The 19,950-nt window shown below is 40.8% G+C and overlaps 1 protein-coding gene across 1 annotated transcript in view; it reads right to left on the reverse strand.

Moving 5' to 3' along the window:
* The window catches only part of dpydb (dihydropyrimidine dehydrogenase b), a 202,947-nt gene that overhangs the window by 62,955 nt on the left and 120,042 nt on the right, over positions 1-19,950 (reverse strand). Inside the window, exons 14-15 of the mRNA XM_077225503.1 lie at positions 13,423-13,587; positions 9,688-9,756 (exon numbers count right to left, since the gene is read on the reverse strand). Coding sequence (XP_077081618.1) covers positions 9,688-9,756; positions 13,423-13,587 — 234 coding nt within the window. The remainder of the gene's footprint in view (positions 1-9,687; positions 9,757-13,422; positions 13,588-19,950) is intronic.

Below are 19,950 nucleotides of genomic sequence, written 5' to 3' on the forward strand. Positions count from 1 at the left end.
CCCCGTTGAGCATGCTGGTTCCTCTAATAAACCGACCAGCCGTTTCATTCGGGACCCCCCTAAAGGACAGGATGCCGATTGCAGCATCGGAGGGTGAGCTGGCCTCTGGAGATGATGACTCAGCTGCGTTATCTCCCTCTGGGAGTGTAACATTGCCCGGACCAGATTCAGAAATGTCAGCTATGCTGAAAAGGGCAGCCGAGGCTGTCGGGCTCGGGTGGAATCCTCCACCGTGTCCCGCTCAGTCTTGGTTGGATGATTGGTTTCTCGGGGCAGGCCGTACTTGTTCTCAGCCCGCCGTCCCAGTGCCATTCTTTCCTGAAGTGCATGGAGAGCTTACTAGGTCGTGGATGGCACCATTTACTGCCAGACACTGCCTAGATAGATTCTCCCCCCTCACTACCCTTGACGGACGAGCGGTGAAAGGTTACGAAGCTATCCCTCCAGTGGAGCGGTCTGTCGCGGCACACCTGTGTCTGGCGGTCGCTGCCTCTTGGATGGGGGATCCTTGTCTCCCCTCTCAGGCCTGTGAGTTCTCGTCCGTTCCAGAGTTTACAAAGCCTGTGGGCAAGCCGCTTCCTCTTTGCATCCCATGGCCCTCCGGGACACAAGCGTTGCGGCTTGTGCGATCAGTCTAGCGATGTCCACCCTGGTGGTCCAGGAGCGTCATATTTGGCTCAGCCTGGTTGATATGGCGGATAAGGACAAGGTTCGATTCCTGGACTCCCCGATTTCCCAGGTTGGGCTGTTCGGCGACGTGGTGGAGAACTGCGCCCAACAGTTTTCTGCTGCCCAAGCACATCCTGCCCCAGCGGATGCATTTCCAAATGCTCCGTAACCAAGATTGGTCTGCAGCGTTCGACCTGAGAGACATGTACTTCCGATTTCTATCCTTACGCAATACAGGCCATCCTGTGTTTGTGCGTTCGAAAGGTATGAAGTATCAGTACAAAGTCCTACCCTTCAAGTGCTCATAGCCAGTTGGGTCCTCAGGTCAACGGGGAAAGAGTAAACTCCTCCACGGGCTGAGGATCTCGTTTCTAGTTTGGAGATGGATTCGATCCACCGCATCTCTGAAAAATAATGTGTGGATGGTTAGTGCTGTATATAAGTGAGAAAGGGTCCCAGTGAAACTCTTCAGAGGCTCCTGGGGCATATGGTAGATGCAGCCGCTTGGCTTCCTCCATATGAAGACCGCTTCAGCACTGACTTTACGGCCAAGTCCCGAGTTGGCTGTGGCAGAGCGGCCCGCTCCATGTGAAAACACCCTGGCCTTCCGGCAAACCCTCAGTCTGTAACAGACCTTTTGTTTCTCCGGGCCAACGGTCCCTAGAACGAGTGTCCATCAATATCAGCTGAGGGGCCACATACAAAGGGCATGCAGTAACGGAGGTCTGGGCGGCCTTCCGACTGCATTGGCATCCATTGCCTCGAGTTCCAACATTGCAACTGATGCGCTACGCTTCCCTCGCATGTCACAACTCGCCCACCACCTCCTCCTCGGAGATAGAAGCTTCTGAGGTCGCTTCATTCCACTTATTTCTTCCAGTCTGCTCAATCGTGTTGCTGACGAGCGTCACGACAGCCTATGGCCAGAGAGATTGGAGTCTCCGTCCCCAGGCGGTCCAGCTGTTTGGGACCACTTTGGGGCCGCACAGTTACATCTGTTGCCCCTCCGGACTCGTCCCTCCGCCAGTTGTTCTTTTCTCCTGTCTGAATGGACATCCCCCACAGAAATGCGTTCCCCAGTGAGCCTTCTTGCACATAACTGTGCTTAAGTCAGGAAGACTTGTCTCGACAGCCCTTCATGACTCCTTCAAAGAACGGGATGCGGAGGTTCTGGTTACTACCGCAAGAATTTTTATGCCGTAGAGACCATCACTTCTGCGAGAGCACCCTCTCAAAATGTTGCACGCTCCCCATTAGAAGTGGAACCTTTTCAATGAATTGACTCTTCTCTCCGTGAGGAGATCCCGAAAGTGTTTTGTCACTTCAGTGCTACTTTCCTGCTAATGGGTTGGAGTGAGGGCTGTCTCCTCCACCTCAAAATGTTGTTGCCTCTGTATTGACACACATCATGATGCAGGGTATACAAATCCAATGGAATCACGACTTGATCGTCAGGTTCCTTAGGCGAGCAAGGAGACTGAATCCGCTCTTTACCCTCTTGGGACTTATCTCTGGTGCTACTGCACAGCAGAAACCTCCCCTTGAGCCCTGCAGGCAGTGAGTTAAAAATCATGTTTTTAGAGAAACAGTTCTCCTGCTTGCTTGGTCTCTATCTAGAGGGTAGGGACTTGCACGCATTTTCGATCAACAATTCGTGCCTGGAATTCGGGCCGGCAACTTTCATGAAATCTGAGACCCTGGCCTGGATATGTACCCAAGGTTCCTACCTCTCCTATGGGACCAGGTGGTTAGCCTGCAAGCGCTGCCCCAGAGGAGGCAGACCCAGCTCTGGCTTTTCTCTGTCCCTCTGCTCCATTGCGGCTATACGTGCTCAGAATGCAAAGCCCGGACCTCAGACCAGCTCTTGTCTTTTACGGAGACCAGCAGAAGGGAAGGCTGTTTCCAAGCAGAGGTTAACCCACTACATGTGGTTTACATGTGGCCTTCATCTTGGTGAGAAAGTTTTCCCAAGATGCACGTGCCCACCTGGGTGGTGAGCTCCTCTTAAGTGAGAGTATTGGTCCCTCCTAGGCGTTGACACAGAGTGCCTCACTGAACAGATGTTAAATAGAGTTGGGGGACTGGGCGACACCTATCACTTTCGCTAAAGAACTAGCCTATGTGTCGAACCGTTGCTTCCCGTGGGCTCCCTTCACATGAAGTCGGTTTCACTGTAAGCCTGGTTTGAAGTGTCGGCTGGCCGCGCCATTCCCCTCCTATGGACTGGATACGTGCGCAATTCTTGCTCCAGTAGAGTTCCCCTTATTAGTCGTACCCTGTTGAGTTCCTCCATACCCTTCGGCAACGGACGTGGCGGACCGTCCGAAGCAAGGTCTTTCACTCGTATGCACTGGTGGAACCTGTGGTGGAACCAGTCCACATTTTGTGATCCCTACGGTGGTCCCATATGTGTTTTCTGGTACGGTACGGCTCCCTTGGCAGAGCCCGCTCTGCTGTCGCTGGCTGGTTGAGTCTCCCCCCTGTTATAGGCTGGAGCCACCCCAGTGACATTCTATATGTTGTACTGCCCGTTAATCCACCCCGTGTCTATATGTGTATCAAATGTTACCTCCCTGCCGGCTGGATGTGGTTTCCGCAGCGTCCCTCCTTCCATCGAAAGGGCACACTTTCCCAAGTGTTATCCAAGTCAAACTGAGCGGGTCTTGTGGAACAGCAGTGACTTCCCTGGCCTAAGCTCTGTTCCATCTCTGCCTCAATAATATTGGAGGATCAGGAGGTTTTTATCTAGGCACTGGAAGGTGGCAGCACTAGTGGTGTTTTAATTGGGATCCCAATCAGTCGACATTTCGACTACGTTGAACGTGAGCGACTGAAAGGAAACGTCTCGGTTACGTATGTAACCCTCGTTCCCTGAAGGAGGGAACGGAGACCTAGTCCTGTCGCCACTATTGCTGGACCACCGCTGACTCAGGGCTCCGCTCAGCTCCTCAGCGAAAAACAACTGGTGCGTGCATCCACTTCCGTATTTATACGGCTCCGCTCAGCTCCTCAGCGAAAAACAACTGGTGCGTGCATCCACTTCCGTATTTATACCCGCGCCGCGGGGGCGGAGTGTGAGATGCAGATCTCGCATGCCAATGTGCATTGGCTTGTTTTAACATTACTCGAAGATGACAGGCTCCCTAAGTGTGATCCCAATCAGTTGACATGTCGACTACGTCTCCGTTCCCTCCTTCAGGGAACGAGGTTTACATACGTAATCGAGTCACAAGGGGTCAGTACTGATGGTCCAATGACACAAAGTATCTGATGTAGTAAGGGATGTACACTACCGTTCAAAAGTTTAGGGTCAGTAAGATTATACTGTATATATTAGAGCCCGACCGATATATCGGCGGGCCGATATTATCGGCCGATTTTAGGCATTTTCCTAACTATCGGTATCGGCATTTATAATGGCCGATAAATGAATATTTTAAAAAATGCGGGTACGGTGATTCATGTAAGGGTGGCGCTGCCAATAAAGCACCTAAAAGCTGTCACAAGAACTGGCCAAAATAATGATTATGAATACAACAAATATAGCAAGGAGACATTTTAATTGTTTATTAATAAACAAGTGTTTTCAGTCAGTGTCAGCCAAAGATGAAGTTGACGATGCTGACTCGCGATCTTCAGTGAGCGCGCGCCAGAGAGAAATGCACATATTCATACGATTACATGAGTCTGTCTGTCTTTCGTTTTGAATTGTTCTGTTTAAAAGAGACATTAGACATTTCAATATAGATATATTTCAATTCTCAGGTCTATACGCTGAGTTTCGGTTCATGAGACGAGCTCCAGTTCACCCGCAGGCGCCTCCGTGTCGAGATTATCTATCGTCTGCTAAATTTACTTCTTATAAATTAAATCCAGGCAAATGGCTGATGAAACATTGATTAAAATTAAGATACAATTAATACAAAACGAAATTCACTTTGAAACGAAAGGTTTTGTGCTTTCTGTTTGATGTCTATGTGAAAGTTTCAAAGCATTAGTGCCGCTTTCAGAGCGCTCACGTCCGTAGTGCTGAACTGTCGCGTCTGTAACATTGTTTTTTCCTCATAAATGCAAACACGAAAAATGAAATAAAATAAAATAAAATGAATATTTTATGTAGCTTGTGGAGACTGAGAGCCAACCCTTCTTCATCCGGTGGGTAGTAGCCTACTTGTGATTTGCGCAGTGTAATTCACAGAATTGATTTCTCTGCTACAAGCCTCTGTCACGTATTGTGTGAGCTTGTGACTATTGCAAGCACGCAGCTGAGAAGTCCTGATTATATTGTCTGCTATATTTAGGCCTTCTTCTTATTTATTAAGGCAATTGGTTGATGAAACATTGATTAAAATGCGTGGCGCGAGCGATCTCCGACAGTAAACTGATTCTGCTTTGTCTAGGGTAAACAGCTGTTGCGACGCGAGCAGTAACGGCCGCGTCCGGTGTAGACACCGTGTTAAAGCTCATTCTGCCTGATAACGCTACGTTACAACATCAAGCAATATTCCAAAAATGTATATAATTATAACACTATATAGGGCCATTTTGCATTAAGAGTAGCCTAGTTTCACGTTTAGTACATTTTGCTTACTAATTATTTAAAGTAGTATAAAAGTACTGTACATATGTAATTAAAAACGTTTTCATTATGATATTATTCAGTTTACTTTAGTAAAAAGATCTGAGTTCTTCCTCCACTGGTAGAGATTAGAGGAATTAAGAGTAAAAATAGAAGATAATAAGGTTTTGTCAGTGACACTTTTTATATATTTATTGATACAAGTTATGACTAAATTAAAAGACAAAGTCGTCGTTAGTGAAGATTATGCAACAGTATTTAGAATATAATATAATATAATATAACATGCAATGCAAACTAGTTTGGTTACAGCTCAGCTGTATAATTCTCATTCTATCATTCCCCCTGCCTCCATTACATATCTGTGTCACACAAGTGTTTGATTACCACATTTGAGTGATCATTGCAAAACGTGTTTATAAAATATATTTATTCTGTTTATAGCTACTGTGTAAAGTACCCATCAAAAGTTTGTACACACCAATAGGAAAGTGTCCAAACTTTTGACTGGTATACTGTACTATAATACACATAAATAATATTGCTACTGTATTATAATATACACATAAATAATATCGGCCGATATATCGGTATCGGGCTTTTTTACTCCCTAATATCGGTATCGCATCGGCCCCCAAAAATCCATATCGGTCGGGCTCTAGTATATATATATATATATATATAGTCACACTTGAGGGTTCCTGCAGACTGGTATTATTGCAGCCGATGTATGTGTGTGTCCTCGCTGGAGCTGTTTCCTTCTGTATGTAAACGGACAGGACCCTGCCATCACTAACATTTACTGCTGCTGCTGCTCTAATTGAGGTGTTGTACGCTCTCGTACCTTCCAGTTTAACTCCTCGACGCCCTCTCACACACACATACAAATGCGCTCAACGATCCCTCACACATGTGCGTTTACATTGAGGAAAAACCCAGGAGAAGATTTGGCTCATGCAAAGAGGAGGTTGGCGTGACGGTGAGCTTCAAGACGAATAAGGAAGATGTTTGTGAGGGAGTTTAGTGGGAAGTTATAATGTACAATCATGTAAGTTATTCTCTACTGTTGTATCATTATGACAATCTTCTTCCTCCTCAACATGCCTGTGATATAATACACATTACAAAACAACCCACAAGTTGGCCCTATTTACACATAGTATTATGATCTGTCTTGAATGTCATGTTAAAAAAATAAAGAATTCTGCAAAATAAAATGGTACAAACATCTTTCTTCTTAAAAGGCAAAAGACTCTAACGAACCGATTCTATTAAGTGAGTCAAGGATGCACAGTGCGACCAGTGTATACAGCACAGCCGGTATCGTCTCGTTGCCAAAACGAATGCCTCACTTATGAACCAGTTCTTTGAATAAAAAGCCATAACAGTAAAAACTTTTACATTGTTCAGAAAATATTCTATTTCACATAAATGCTGTTCCTTTGAACTCTCTATTTTCTAACTTTCTAAGTTTCAATGCTGAAAATTCAGCTTTGACATCACAGGAATATATTAGATTTTAATATATATTTAAAAATATACAGGTCCTACTCAAAAAATTAGCATATTGTGATAAAGTTCATTATTTTCCATAATGTAATGATAAAAATTAAACTTTCATATATTTCAGATTCATTGGACACCAACTGAAATATTTCAGGTCTTTTATTGTTTTAATACTGATGATTTTGGCATACAGCTCATGAAAACCCAAAATTCCTATCTCAAAAAATTAGCATATCATGAAAAGGGTCTCTAAACTAGCTATTAACCTAATCATCTGAATCAACTAATTAACTCTAAACACCTGCAAAAGATTCCTGAGGCTTTTAAAAACTCCCAGCCTGTTTCATTACTCAAAACCGCAATCATGGGTAAGACTGTCCAGAAGGCCATCATTGACACCCTCAAGCAAGAGGGTAAGGCAAGGCAAGGCAAGGCATTTCATACACAATGGACATTCAAAGTGCTTTACATAGAAGAAATTAAAATAATCAAAAGAAATCAGATTAAAACAGTTTAGAGTAAAAGATAAAATACAGAAATAATCAAAAGAAATCAGAATAATTAAAAACATAAAATAGAATACAGTACAAACAGTCGGACGAACAGTGGCACAGTGCTCATTCATTAAATGCACAGTTAAACAGATGTGTTTTGAGTCTGGATTTGAATGTGACTACTGTAGGAGCACATCTGATCTCTTCTGGAAGCTGGTTCCAGCTGCTGCTGGCATAGTAGCTAAAAGCAGACTCACCATGCTTAGAATGAACCCTTGGTATTTCTAGCTGATGTGATCCTAATGATCTGAGTGATCTGTTGGGTTTATATTCAGTGAGCATATCTGCAATGTATTGAGGTCCTAGGTCATTGAATGATTTATATACCAGTAATAATACTTTAAAATCAACCCTAAATGTAACTGGCAGCCAGTGTAAAGCCCTGAGGACTGGTGTGATGTGTTCATATTTTCTGGTTCTGCTCAGAATCCTAGCAGCAGCATTCTGTAAGAGCTGCAACTGTCTTATGCTCTTTTTGGGAAGGCCAGTGAGGAGTCCATTACAATAATCCACCCTGATGGCGATGAAAGCATGCACAAGTTTCTCTAAGTATTGACTGAAAGCATGCACAAGTTTCTCTAAGTCTTGACTGGAAACAAAACATCTAATTCTTGCAATATTTTTCAGGTGATAGTATGCTGATTTAGTTATTGCTTTGACATGACTACTGAAACTAAGGTCTGACTCCAGAGACACACCAAGATTCCTGACTTGATTTTTAGTTGTTTGACCCCTAGACTGAAGGTATGCGTTCACCTTGAGAACTTCATCTTTGTTTCCAAACGCAATGACTTCAGTTTTGTCTTTGTTTAACTGAAGAAAGTTTTGGCACATCCAATTGTTTACTTCATCAATGCATTGGAACATAGAGTTAATGGGGCTGTAATCGTTAGGCGATAGGGCTAAGTAGAGCTGTGTATCGTCTGCATAGCTGTGGTAAGCGATTTGGTTATTTTTCATTATTTGGCTCATTGGAAGCATGTACAGGTTGAATAGGAGTGGCGCAAGAATAGAGCCTTGAGGGACTCTGCATGTCATGGATGTCCACTCAGACTTATTGTCTCCTATACTCACATAATAACCTCTCCCTACCAAGTATGACCTGAACAATTTTAGGACAATCCCAGAAAACCCGACCCAGTTTTCCAGCCTGTCAAGAAGTATGTTGTGATCGACAGTGTAAGGTAAGACACAGGGTAAGACACAGAAAGAAATTTCTGAACAAATAGGCTGTTCCCAGAGTGCTGTATCAAGGCACCTCAGTGGGAAGTCTGTGGGAAGGAAAAAGTGTGGCAAAAAACGCTGCACAACGAGAAGAGGTGACCGGACCCTGAGGAAGATTGTGGATAAGGACCGATTCCAGACCTTGGGGGACCTGCGGAAGCAGTGGACTGAGTCTGGAGTAGAAACATCCAGAGCCACCTTACATAGGCGTGTGCAGGAAATGGGCTACAGTTGCCGCATTCCCCAGGTCAAGCCACTTTTGAACCAGAAACAGCGGCAGAAACCCAGTCTTCCTCCAGACTCTGGCACCTTGATTTCCGAATGACATGCAAAATTTGCTTTCATCCGAAAAAAGTACTTTGGACCACTGAGCAACAGTCCAGTGCTACTTCAAGTGCCCAGGTCAGCCGCTTCTGGCGCTGTTTCTGGTTCAAAAGTGGCTTGACCTGGGGAATGCGGAATCTGTAGCCCATTTCCTGCACACGGCTGTCCACAGTGGCTCTGGATGTTTCTGTTTCACAGAAGGAAGAAATGCCAAGATGAGCTGAGTAAATGATGACAAATGTTCATATTTGATGTCTATGTCTTTAAGTCAAGCCTTTGTTTAGCCACTAGATGAAGAAAAGCACACTTACTCTGTCAAGGTCAGTATGGTTATGATAGAGGAAGCAGGTTTGTTCCAGCTATGGCAAACATACATTTTATAAAGTTTTACAACTTCTTATTCACAGTTTGTGAGCACAGTTGGCTTCTGTCACCCGAAAGGCTGAAATCCAATGATACAGTATCTAATGCAAATTTAATGTAAAAGCCTCTTTCCACAGAACCAATGAGGCTTTACACTATGAATATGGATGCGACTGTGTTTGTCACTGTGTTGAGAAAGCATGTGATAAACAAATGCTTCTTTTTGTGATATGCTGAGCAAAAAAAATCAGACTTCACAGAAAATTCACATTAACAGATTTTCAAACATGTAAATGGAATGGATATCTTGAGGAACAAGATCTTCAGAACATTAACTAATTTCACGGATTCATGTTACATTTACTTTTCATGCTTCCAATAAGCCTGATTACTCTCAGAAGTTGGGAGATGTATAAGGAGCAAACAGAGCAAACTTGACAAACACACGCAAAGAGAATGACGGCTTACCTCAGCCATCTTTGCCAGCTCAGTCCAGTCAGCTTGGTTGTAACCGCACATAATACTGGCAATGACAATCTAGACAGAGAAGAAAAGAGTGTGAGAATGAAAAACCTTAGGGAGAATGAAAATGACTGATGAAGTGTGATTTCACCTGACGCGCTTGCACAAAATCCGCCAGTTTTTCTAATCCGCATTTATTTATTTCATTTTTTAACAGCCCAGCTCAAAGCTAAAGCTATTACCCTGCCTTAAACTGTGCTGCTTTATAATTCAGTGCATTTGCAGATGCCCAGTGGCATGCACGTATTATTAAAACAATAAAAACATCACGCTGACGGCATTATTCAGCTCCTCTGTGGCAAGGCAGGATTTAGCTGTATTACTCTCTCTGTATGCGGAGACACTGTAATCGCACCATAAAGCGGAGAGATATACGCCACGTGTCTCCTCCTCGCCGGGCGCTTTTAAGGGAAACAAATTGGCACAGAGGGTGCTGGGAGGAATGCTTGGCGGCCAAAGCATGTGTTGAAGTTTATGAGTCCATCTATCCTGGATCTCGCTGGGACCTGGGGGACCTGCAGCAGCTTTAACCCCACCTCCTCTCATTCGCTTACCCCTGGGAGCTCCGCTCAACCGCACATACTGACCAAGGCTAGAAAAGCAGCATCAAAGTTTTATTGGTGTCAGGAGGATAACTGAGGGCTGTGTCTCCGTCTATACATATATATCTATAATATTACATCAAGTCTGCTCTTTTTGCTGTCTTGCATTTAGCAGAAACTCGAGCTTGAGATGGAATAAATCTGTGAATGTACATGCAGGGAATTGTTCTACTATGGAAGCTTGTTTTTGCCACTAAAGTCATTTGTTTGAGATCAAGACTTTTTATCTCACAATTCTGACTTTTTTCTCACAATTGAGTTAATATAAAATCATATAATCATAATGGCAAGTTTACATCTCATAGTTCTTTAAAAAAATTCTCAGAATTCAGTGTTTACATCTTGAAATTTTGATTTTTCCTTGGAATTCTGAGTTTACATATTACAGTTCTGACTTCATGTGAAAATACAAAACAAAACAAAAAAACAGGTAACTGACTTTATCACAATGCTTACTTTTTGCTAATTTATATCTCACAGTTCAGACTTTTCTTCTCAACTCGCAATTCTGAGTTTATATCTTGCAATTCAAAGATTTAAAAAAAGATTCCGAATTGTGAAATACTACATAAACTCAAGAATTGAAAAAAAAAGTAAAGAATTGAAAGATAAAAACTCGCAATTACCTTTTTAATTTTTTTATTCTGGTGGCAGAAATAAGCTTCCATTCTCTACTCCTTTCTAATCAGACAGGAAAAAAACGAAAGAGTGAGAAAGTGAGCAAGACAGGCTGCGTCTCTGAGAAGCACAGGAATCACCCTGTTATCGCTTTAATAACACTGTGCTGAGGTAACCGAGCCCGTCCGCCAACACTGGCAACACTGACCCTCTAGGGACCCCCATTGCTCTGGAAACTGTCAATCACGCAATGATGTGAGGAAATTAAAAAAAGAGAAGGGGGCGGGGTCATATCTTTTTCTACGAGCCACATCTGTTTTTCAGTTACAGGAATCTCGTGAGCCTCGCGGGCTCACAGAGAGTGTGTTTGTGGGGCTGAAATATGTGAGCCAGTATAATTTGAAATTATTGCAGTGGTTTTGTTATTCATTATGCTATTCTTAGTATTCATTTCATCCAGCGGCATTCGCCCATCACCCCTGACCACGAACCAGTCACACGCTGTGATGAGCTCCGCTGAACACACACTTCAACATTCCCCTAGAGTGTGTTCGGTGCTGGCCCAGGCGGGTCATGACGTGGTGGCGAGGAGCGTTGGGGGAAAATGGAAATTGTAAATAGTAAATGGAGATAATGGGCATGTTGAATAGCTGAAATCTGCCCAAAATCAATGAGCATTATCAATGAGAGTCTTACTTAACAATTCAGTGTGCATATTATGTTTATCTTGCTAGATGTGTGACAGGGAGAGAAAGATGCTCTTTTTCAAAACCTAGTGTGCCGCCTACAGTGGAAGTATTTTAAGGGAGCATAGCTAAATGTAGACATTTTAATATTGGTTCCTCCTAAGATGCCTTTTTTTGGTCAGATTCTAATATATCCTTTCTGGAGAAGGCAATCTTGGGAAGCACTGTGGCGAGTAGTGAAAACACAAATCCAAGATGACGGACAAGGTGAAGTGAGAGTAGTGTTGACCATAAATAAATGTACATTTCATTTACAAAGTATAGTTAAGTGTAAATGCAACTGAATAATTTAATCACACTGTAAAAGACTGCTTCATGTGGCTCCTTCCAAATTAACTGGTTTGACAATTGTCACAAATATTTTATTATGACTGAATAAACCTTACTTTATTAGATTATACCAAATAACAATTATTTTTTTTAGGGTTAGATAAGGTATAACTCCTTAAGGTGAAACCTGTGCAGTACAATATTTGTGAAAGTATTGTAGCAATGTTTACCAGAGTAAATGTCGTTAGCCTAGCAACATGCTAATTTAGTCAGACATTAGACGTTAGTTATATAACTTTGTGCTAGCTACATACATTTAATTGTATTGCATGTCCCTCATTTATTTTCAGATTAATCTTGAATTATTAAAACATTAACAATAGTCAGTTAAGAGTTATTGAACAGAAATATAATAACTACATTTTACTGCGCAAGTCTCTGCCTCTGTTTTAAGCGTTTCCGCATATTAATGTTGCGGACAATTCTGAGTTGTAATGCAAATTAAGTTGTAACTACAAGGATGTGAGTGCTTTTTGAAAGTCTGAATCTCATAACTGCAGTAAATGTCGGCAAATCAATCAATCACACAGTTTAAATGAAATTTCATTCAATACCAAAAAGTATGTAGCCTAACTAAAACTAATTATTTTACCAAATATAATTATGTGCTACCCATTTTTGTTTACTAGGTTATTCCGCTGTAACATGCTACAAAATGCTGACTTCAACAACATGCTAACTTCAAACTCTAAAAAAAAGCACTAATTCAAAGTTCAATTTAGGATTGGATGTTGGCTAAGAAGATAGCTTCCTATGTAGACAGTGAGGTAAAAGCCAGTCTGAAAAAAACAACAACAAAAAAACAGACACATCTGTGTGAAGGAGGGATTCATGGGGTTAGTGTGAAAAGTGACATTGTGCCTCATAATTACACCCTGTAATTCAAAATTAATCTCACCCTTGAGTGAAGCAGGCAGACAACGAAAGTTGAGGAAGTTATTTTGTGCTCAAACGGGCTGTCTCATTGCAAATGATTAGAGAGAAAAGAGATGGCTGATTGCGATGAAAAGAACACTACAAAAAGCTATTGTCATGTGCCTGCGGAGCAACAGAGGAGGGAGAAGAAGAGAATGAAGGCCTTGGAAAATCTTCTATTAGTGAGATTCTATTACACAATTACTAGTGAAGCAGTTAACATGCACAGAGCAAAAGCGACTCGAGTTACTGAGGGACTGAAAACGAGGGAAAAAGATGGCACCTCTATTATAGAGAATTATGGCTGTTGATAAAACACTGACAGGCTCCCCAGACTCACAAAGTGAGAAACAAAGTAATGAATCACATTATGAAAAAAAAAAAAACTCTGCAGGAATAAGAGTAAAGGAGAAAGAGAAATAAGAGATAAAGAGAAGAGAAGTCAAACGCTGAGCTGAAAGTGAACTCACATTTTTGGGGAAGTCAGCTTTGAGTTCAGCCACGCTCTTGCACCAGTAGGCGGCTGTTTTTTCACTAATGAGCTCGATGTTGAGGAATGAGCCCAGGCCAGGACCGTAAAGGTGGCCTGAGGTGGTCCCACGCACGATTCGAGGTGACACATTGGTCACCAAATCCTGCAAGAGAGAGAAACTTTGTCACTGCTCACTAAACTGCAATTAGCAGTGAGAGAGCACACAAACTGCATCCGCTAGGCTTAAAATGACCAAACTTGGAGCATGAATGCATTTTTCCTTTGAAACCTTTACTCACACATCTGTACTTTCTCCATCATAATATCAGACTCCACAAATGCTTGCTATATATTCATGATACAAGCATCAATCAAACACATTTCAGCCTTTTTTCACCATTAAGAGAAAACTATGATAAATGAACTAATAAGAGCATGGCCCATTAGTAAGAGCAATTAGGATTCATTTGCATGTGTTAATTAGGAGACACACAATTTTAAACAATTAAGATAACTAGGGGCGTCATGCATTATTATCTTATTTTTATTTTTATTTTTGAGGGGGCACCAGAGGCAAGATAACACGACCATGACCAAAGAAAATAAAAACGTTTTAACTACTCAACTACTTCGATGCTCATGACCCTCAAATATCATGATAATAATAACACCAGTATAATAGACTTATAATATTTTTATATAGTGTAGCACCCTTAAAGGTGGCTTTTCAAGGTGCTTTATAAAAAAAGAGAAAAATATAAAAGGGAGCTATATATTTTTTGTGTATAATGACCCACAGTGTTATAAATATTAAACATGATATTATTAAGAATTTTTTGAATTTGAAATTGAATTAAATAATGGTCTTTATTCTTGTTACTAAAGCTTATATTTAATTATTAGATAATATTTTTACATTATTTTATAACATTATTAAAAAATATTTTAAAAAAATTGTATAAAGTTGACTTTATTTCTACTCATTCATGTAAGATGTATAAACCTCTCCAATACACAAACAAACTTTGTGGTTTGCTGTTGTTGTGATCTCATAGATAGTTTGTACATCTCACGTGCAGTTTGTAATATACACGTGTGGAAGCTGTCCTTGCAGATATGGTCACAAATTTGATGGTCACAGAATTTGGTATGCTCTTTGATTTTCAGCATTGCAGCGCAAACTAACATGGTGGTGTTAGTTTTTTTTTGTATGAATATCAGAACAAAAATTTCTACCATCATGCATTTTTTTTTATCAATACTTGAAAGTAAGCTTCGTAAAAAAAAAAGCAAAAACTCGTTTTTTCGTCAGAAATGTGCATAAGCAATGAAGCTTGTTTCTGCCACTGAACAAAAAATGTAAAAGTAAAATGTAATTGCACATTTTTATCACACAATTCTGACTTTATAACTCACAATTGCGATTTTACATCTCGCAATTCTGACTTTATAACTCGTAATTGTCCGTTTTTTTCTGAGAAAAAGTCAGAATTTAGAGATGTAAACTCGCAATTGTGAGAAAAAAAGTCAGAATTGTGAGATAAAAAGTCGCAATTATCTTTTAATTGGTTTTATTCCATGTCGGAAACAAGCTTCCATAGCAATGCTTTTAGCTCTTGTTTCTGCTACTTTTTTGTCCGTGCTCTACTCTTTCAGAAGATGTGTCATAACGCCCCCTACCGTATAACAGTTAAAACACAGAGGGCCGGAAAAATTATGTCAATGGCGGAGAAAGAGTTAAACAACAAAATACATTTACTTACGGGATATCAGATATTTTACGATTTAGTCAGAGAAAATTTCGAATCAAAAGGAAAAGTGAAATAAAAAAGATACATCAGTCATACGGTATATCAGTCATACGTCTATTGTGGCATCGGTGTGTCACGTGACAAGCTTGACATGTCGACATGTGAATAATAAGAAGGTACATTCTAAAATAACAATCGCCAGCTGGATATACTAAATATTAAATTCACGCCAGCTAGAATACTTCAAACTTGCATGTGAATGTTAATAACTAAATATATTTCAATTCAATAAAATAATAAAATCTTTTTTCCCCCTGTAAATTTTCTGTTGACCCCTGTAATTGACTGGGTGTAAATTTATTTGTTTTTTTTACCTACAAAATAGAAAATTAATTAAAAAAAATCTGTCTCCATTTGAGCTACTAAAAATAACAAGAGCACAATCTGTTACCGTATTTAGAGTACAGCAGGCATATGTGAGTTTTATTTTTGAAAGAAAGCAAGAGAAAAACTATTATTACAATGAACCACATGTGATTTTTAGTGAAACTAGAGCATCTTCTGATCACCAACGCCTTCATGAAACGCCTCCAAACGTGAGAGCGTTAAACCTGCCAGTGATTTTGTTGCCTTTGGTTTTGCTTCTGCTTCAACACAACATCTGCCTTCAATGCTAATGCCAAGAGTGTCTCCACAGAATGGTATACGTTTCTTAGGTTAGAAACTCAGCGTAATCGTTATTGCGAATGAAGGAGACATGGACAAATTGTCTGGAGGTATTTGAGATAATGAGAGAGTAGAAAACACTGAGATTACCAAGTACATATACTCACATTACCCGCATTTCCAACTACATTTACACTTTCAGCGTGAGTACTCTCTTTAAGGTAATGTGTGTGAAGAATATCCAGTGGTAAGTAAATAATCTCTGGTTCTCTGAGCCCATTAGCATGCGTTAACCTGCCAAGCATTAGCCTGGGTTGACTTCACACACTTCTTTAGCATGAGATGAGGTCAGTGGTTAGTCGTGGCCTCGTGTGTGGCGTTCAGCAAACTGAGGGGGTTTATCACACCAGCACAGCCCAGTAATCTCCCCTTTTAAGCCAGCACCTCTCCCAAAAGGAACACGCATGATAAGAGAGTGATCAAATGTCATGCCATGCGCCACACTCGAGCGTCGGAGGAAGCCCTCTGATAGGCTGGCCCGGAGGCACATCCAGGGTAATTACAGACGCCATGGTTACGCTGTCCCGACGAGCTGCTAACCCCCACTACCTCTTTCACGCTCTCCTCAGAGACAATCTCCGGTTAAATATTAGTCCGTCTGTCATTTAAACAGTTCAGCTATGTTTTAAGCTGACACAGGAAAGAGTTCGGCCACAATTATCTCTATGACTATAGCCGTCATTTTGTTGACAGAACGAGCTGCGAGAGAGGGTACGGAATCTGTTCCCGCTGCTATCTTGCTGTGTCCTTGCGTTTGCACTATAGGGCCCGCATGATGAAGGAACGAGTGACCGTGACTGGAGATTGCAAAACAAATTCACTTTACACAACCACTGGCTACAGGTTTATGTAAGCGAATTCTTGGAAGTACTTGTTGGAGACCGTGGTTGTTGACTGCATGTATAGCAAAACAGCTAAATGGCCTTGATGGAAATGATGTACATAACTGCTTTTCCTGCTAGCACAGTGCATGTTTTCAGACCTTAAAGCAACACTATGTCGTTTTTCAACCTTCATTATATATTTCCAAGACCCTTGAGATGGTACATCGACTTACAATAGGTTGAATGACAAGTGTGCTGTAGCCTGACAGTGTCTGTATCGCTTTTACTGGCACTATGTAACTTCGGGTTTCGGGTAGTAACCCGAGCACAAAAAAAACGACAAAATTCGACCGCTTTACGGCATACGTCACTTCCCCCACCACCACCCACTTCCTCAAATTCTGACGTGAGAGCCCAACTAGCGTTTGATATCCGTCTGTATGTTGTTGTCATGACCGAAGCAACTACTAAAAGGAAGAAGACAAAGATTTTGTCAGAGGAGACTAAAAGAAGAAAAAGGGAGAGTGACAAATTAAAAGACTGGACGAAGATCACTATTGGAGGGAGAGCAAGACAGTTTGAAGACGGTGAGAGTGCGCGCGCGTTTCACACGCAACGCTGGCAGTCTGCCTGCGAGAACTCAAGACAGTATCAACTTGTCAACAAATGCACACGTGTATCCCCTGGTGTAACCATGACAGATTTTACACAGTAGTAGAAGACAATACTGTTTCCCAACTGTAGGAGGGACCCCGAGAGCAAAAACCGCAAAAACGACATAGTGTTGCTTTAATGTCAATGATTGGGGCAAAATAAAGCTTTCAATTTACTTTTTGCCTATGTTATTTACTTTTTTGTGGTTATTCGAAGAAGGTTTTCATAAATCTAACCATTCATGTAGCGTGGATGTTCTGAAAAGTCTAAAAAAATGACTTTTACTTTTAAAGGCCCGTTCACACCCAGCACGATAACTATAAAGATAACGATAAAGATAACTATATATGCGTCCACACCAACGACCGATAACGGTCTTTTTTTTCTAAGCACGCGCGCGCCCGCGCTGCGGTTTCAAAGTAGCGAAAATGGATGACCTGCTGCTGCTTTACGTTACAAAAAAATATCATAAGAAAAACAGGCGCCTTTGGGTACATGATATACTTAAAAGACGAGAGGAGTTGGGAGAATCCGTCACTCTGATTAGAGAGTTGTCGTCTTTTAAAGAAAAATTTTATTCATATTTTCGAATGAATCAACAACAGTTTCATTAAGAAAAACGTACTACAATAGCTTTAATGATATTGACTGATGTTATAGATTAGGCCTACATTTTATTATAATTTTTGTTTACAACATGTCATTGAATATGTTTTTGCTGTTCTTATTGCCTTTACATGTCTTTGCCAGCAGATGTCCTCAGCCAACATGCTAACGTTATGTCCCGAGCGCATCTAAACAGTGAATCTAGCAAGTCTAGTGTAATTGATCTAATCTAACAGTGAATTTAGCTGACGAAGTCAATGATCGAATAAAAACATCGCCTCGTCAACACCTGTATACAACGCCTTTTTCACTGCAACTTCAGCATGTTGTTAAAACTAGCGCTGGATAGCCTACCTGAGGTAATTTTGTTACACTATGCTAAACTGCATAATATATCTCATCGTTTATACTTCTCACCGTTTATTCCCAGGATACGACCGATTGCTTTCCATATATCCATCTTTTTTAACGTATCCTTGAAAAGGGGGGTTGACTTGTCAAACAGTGGATGATTTTTTTGTACCTCGACGATTAACTTCTCTGCAATGTCATCTGCCATTTTAAATGCGCGAGACCTTTAAATTAGAATGGATTCTGATTGGCTGTCAGTGTTTTATCGTTCGACAGCTGGAAAAAAATCATTCTGAAAGTGATCCCAACGATATCGTTCCTCATATCTTTATCGTTATAGTTGTGGTGTGAACTCTGTTATTCTTTAATATGGAGAACGATTTTTAGAATTATATCTTTATCGTTATCGTGCTTGGTGTGAACGGGCCTTAAGTCTATACCTTTTTCTATTGGAAAAATCCATATGCAGTATATTGGCTGCATGTGGCCTTAAATCACCATGTTTCAAAACTTTCAGCAGTCATGGCCACTTTACTAATTGATACATTCACATTTTACAGAGCGTTTCCTCTCTGCTTTTCACTGAGTTCAGCAGTCTGGTCTTTCAGTTCTGTATAGTGAAGGGAATCTGAGCTTGTTTGGTGAGGATAAAAGTCCCTGTGAAACTTCACATCGACACGTATAGATGCCACGCCGCCTTCTGGATTCAAAGGAGCTGTTACTAAAGCTGAAAAACATAGATGGCCACACTCAAATTCTTGATATTTACTGATGATATCAGACCCTCATCTTACGTACTGTTACACAAATCTATAAATGTTATATTGTGCATATACAAGAAGCACTACATTGGTTTTGCTTCATATACTACCAGAAAATAACATGAGGTTCCACGAATATGAATTGCTTTGTGCAAGGTGTACAGGCAGTAGGTTTCTGTACATCACAGATGGCGTGTCACATCTCGCTAATGAAAAGATATACACTCAGTACACGTTTCAGAGCAGATTTCAATGGTATAACTGAGTGTCATTAATGAGGAAGTCATTGAACAGCACTAAGGACACAATGATGAGAAGGTACAACAACAAGCAAAGATCTCAGTCATTAAAAGCCTCTAAGAAAATTATGAATACTGCTTGTCTGAAATATTTTCAAAGGCCTATATAAAACCAACACTTAGCAGAGAAAAGCAGTGCAAAGATGTTTTGTAGACTTAGCTCTTGACCTCACTAAGGATATATAAATATTTGTGCAAATAATTATTATTAGAGTAATACTTCACCCAAAAATGAAAATTATGTCGTCTTTTACCTACCCTCATGTCTTTAGAAAAGCATAGCTTCTTTCTTTTTAGGAATTATTTAGCTGAATGTTCAAGCTGCTTTGTTCGATACAACTGATTTAAAAAAAAATAAAAAAAAATTAATATATATTTTATATTTACATTAATAATTTAGATAATAAATGTTATACATACAAATAAATGTTAAATAAAATATTATACCATATACATTTTCACTCAAATACATTTAAAGGGGCTATGTGTAGTTTTTAGCGGCCTCTAGCGGTGATGTTTCAGATTGCAACCAATTTTTACAAGAGCGCTCGTGT

This window comes from Siphateles boraxobius, unplaced genomic scaffold (assembly GCF_051911475.1).
Source record: "Siphateles boraxobius isolate OS27281-9 unplaced genomic scaffold, OSU_SipBor_1 1, whole genome shotgun sequence".
Lineage (NCBI taxonomy): Eukaryota > Metazoa > Chordata > Actinopteri > Cypriniformes > Leuciscidae > Siphateles > Siphateles boraxobius.